Source organism: Fomitiporia mediterranea, assembly GCF_000271605.1.
Source record: "Fomitiporia mediterranea MF3/22 unplaced genomic scaffold FOMMEscaffold_869, whole genome shotgun sequence".
NCBI classification, from domain to species: domain Eukaryota; kingdom Fungi; phylum Basidiomycota; class Agaricomycetes; order Hymenochaetales; family Hymenochaetaceae; genus Fomitiporia; species Fomitiporia mediterranea.
The window spans coordinates 1-2,623 of record NW_006761254.1 but is presented as its reverse complement, the minus strand read 5'-3'; the positions used below and the strand labels follow the sequence as shown (position 1 = coordinate 2,623).

Below are 2,623 nucleotides of genomic sequence, written 5' to 3'. Positions count from 1 at the left end.
TCATTCTATTCCTTGTACCACCCTTCATTCTTGTATCATTCTATGTCTCTTACCCTTATCCATCCCTTCATTCTTGTACCTTTATCTTTGTACATTCCTTTCTTTCATTCTTTGTGGCTCATCATTCTTAGTGGCTCATGCTCCCTGAGTGCTCTTGTGTAGTTTAGTATATATAGGTGTACAAGATCAGACTGGTCCTGTAGTCTTGATCTTGTCTACTCTAGGTAGTCCTGTACTCTTAGGCTTACTCTATATACCCTACTCTTGTCTCACTCTCTCTCTCTGCCTGTTCTGCAAGTTCTAACTATGTTCCAGTGCTTGCATTCTGTATTTCTGTTGTGTAGGATAGTTGTAGCCTGGGTCCCCTTGCTGAGCCTTTGGGTCCCCTCTACACTGTTGCTGACAATTATAGTAGTAAGTACACTGTGTATGTGTAAGCACCATATCTTGTATCCCTTCACACTAGCCAACTTTTCTGTTCCCTTAAAGAACTTTGTAATGTCAGAGTCCTTCATTATAGTGTTAACAAAGGTATACATTGTAGACAACATTATAATAGGTTTAGGGGGAGAGGGAGGTCTAGGGCTTGGTGAGCTAGCAGGAGGTGAAGGCATTCTGTAAGAGCAAGTGTGTAGGGGCATTCAATAAGCACTAAGGCTCATAACCTTTTAACAAGCATAGTAGGAGTGCCCCAGATACTCTCTCTTATTAAGACATCAAGCAAGTGTCTGCCTTATATACTACATAGTAAAGTCTGATAGTCTGAGACATTCCAAGTACAGTCATCATGAAAAAGTCACAACAAATGTAATTAATAATAGCAAAAGTAATTTAATAATATAATTTCATAAGCATTACAATCTAACATAGTAATTGTATTTTACTTATAATACAATTCTAATGATTGTATATAAATATAAGGAATATACAAGCTTTTTGCTAAACTACAAGTATTTTTAAAGCAAGTAAGCTTAATACTAGTATTATTACAACATTACATGTAAGATATAAGCACTTAACTCTTATTATAATATGTTAAAATTTTATTATAATTTATTTGTAACAATAGTTGATTGATTATAATAGTTATAAAAGTAATACATTGTGCTTGTAAGTTAATTACAATACTTTTAATAAGATAATATGCAATTATATATGTTAATATTGATAACAATCACTATGTTAAACTTATAATATAACTTGGTTTTACTTTTACAATATATCGAAGTGATTACATAATCGAGTACCGAGGATCGAGAGCATATAATGACGCACTTGCTCTCGTCACTCCTTTCCTCCTACTTCCACTATCTCCCCAACCCTCTTCCCCCAACACTATGTTGTTTCTTTTGTTCTCTCCAGCCCAGTCCTCTGCCTACAAGCATTTTACAGCAGGCACACTGCCTGTGACCGCCTAGACAATAAACGTCACTGGATTCGTCTCTCTAATCTGCCACTACGATGCCTGTGCTGAGCCTCAGATCTTGTGACAACACGGCCGAGCTGGCTACACAGTCCTTCAGCGTAAAGTGTAAGCAGCTAGTCCACTTCATAATAACTCACACAATAGTTGCTCATCCCTCTCCTCCCAACTCCTTGTCTCCCTTTCATCCTCCTGCTCCTTGCTCTGCCTCTTGCGTTGCCTCTCCTTCGTTGTCCTCCTTTTTATTACGCTCGCCTTCTTTTTTGCATTCACATTCGTGCATCCACATTGTTGACCAATGCCGAACGACTTCTTCAATAATTCCATGCATTTGTGTACTTCTTCCCGCTCAGCAACGCAAGCAACAATCGGTGAGTACGCGCTTGCGACAATGTCCATGTATGACCACTCCTCGGGCACAATCCTCTCTCTGACCCCCCGTGCACTCTCCTTCCCCGCCTACCATCCTATGCTTGACATCACCCTTGATGGGCCCACGCCGTGTGCATTTATATTCCCCAGTGCTGTCCATGACACCATTTTGAATAACAGAAGCAGTAGCCACCGCTCACCTCTCCGGAGCCGAGTCCGCCCGCACCACCCACTTCATCCTCTCCCTTCGAGCCAGAACGTCCCAGAGATACACCTTCGAAGTCATCCCCAACTATTACTGAGTCCACTGCATCTCTGATTGTGCGTCGCGTTGTAGCCAGAACATGCAACGCGCTTGCACAGACACACTTTCCCCTGCAGCCCAAATTAGCTCGCTCAACACTCCGGATTTCCAACCCAGGTGACCCACCGACACTTGCTGCACACTGTCGCAGTGCGTTTTTTTCTCTCTCTTATTTTCACTTGCTAATCACTCTAAACTCGTCTCACAGGCGCAGCCTCAATCACCACAACCTGCTCGACCTCAATTCACACACGCTCGCAATTCAACTTGCAGGGACCGAGCGACAACCAAAACATGGTGACGAAGACTATGTCGAACGGCCTGAGAATGCATTCATCCTTTTCCAACACAAATCCCACTCGCAGAAGAATGAGACAGAGGCAGCTAGTGGTGCAGGGGTTGGGACTGTAGAAATAGTGTATTATTTACTATTTTTGTATTCTATAATTTAAATATAATTATATTTGATTAATTATTTGATACAAAATTGTATACTAAGCAAAAGCAAGCTATTCAAACACTTG

At 41.3% G+C, this 2,623-nt stretch overlaps 1 protein-coding gene across 1 annotated transcript; it reads left to right on the top strand.

Annotated features, from left to right (window-relative positions):
- Positions 1-1,721: 1,721 nt before the first annotated feature.
- On the top strand, positions 1,722-2,510 carry FOMMEDRAFT_163684 (uncharacterized protein; the record flags this gene model as incomplete). Its single annotated transcript, XM_007272298.1, has 4 exons — positions 1,722-1,949; positions 1,985-2,116; positions 2,177-2,249; positions 2,308-2,510. The coding sequence occupies 4 exons, from the start codon at positions 1,722-1,724 to the stop codon at positions 2,508-2,510; spliced, it is 636 nt and encodes a 211-aa protein (XP_007272360.1).
- Between the last annotated feature and the right edge of the window lie 113 nt (positions 2,511-2,623).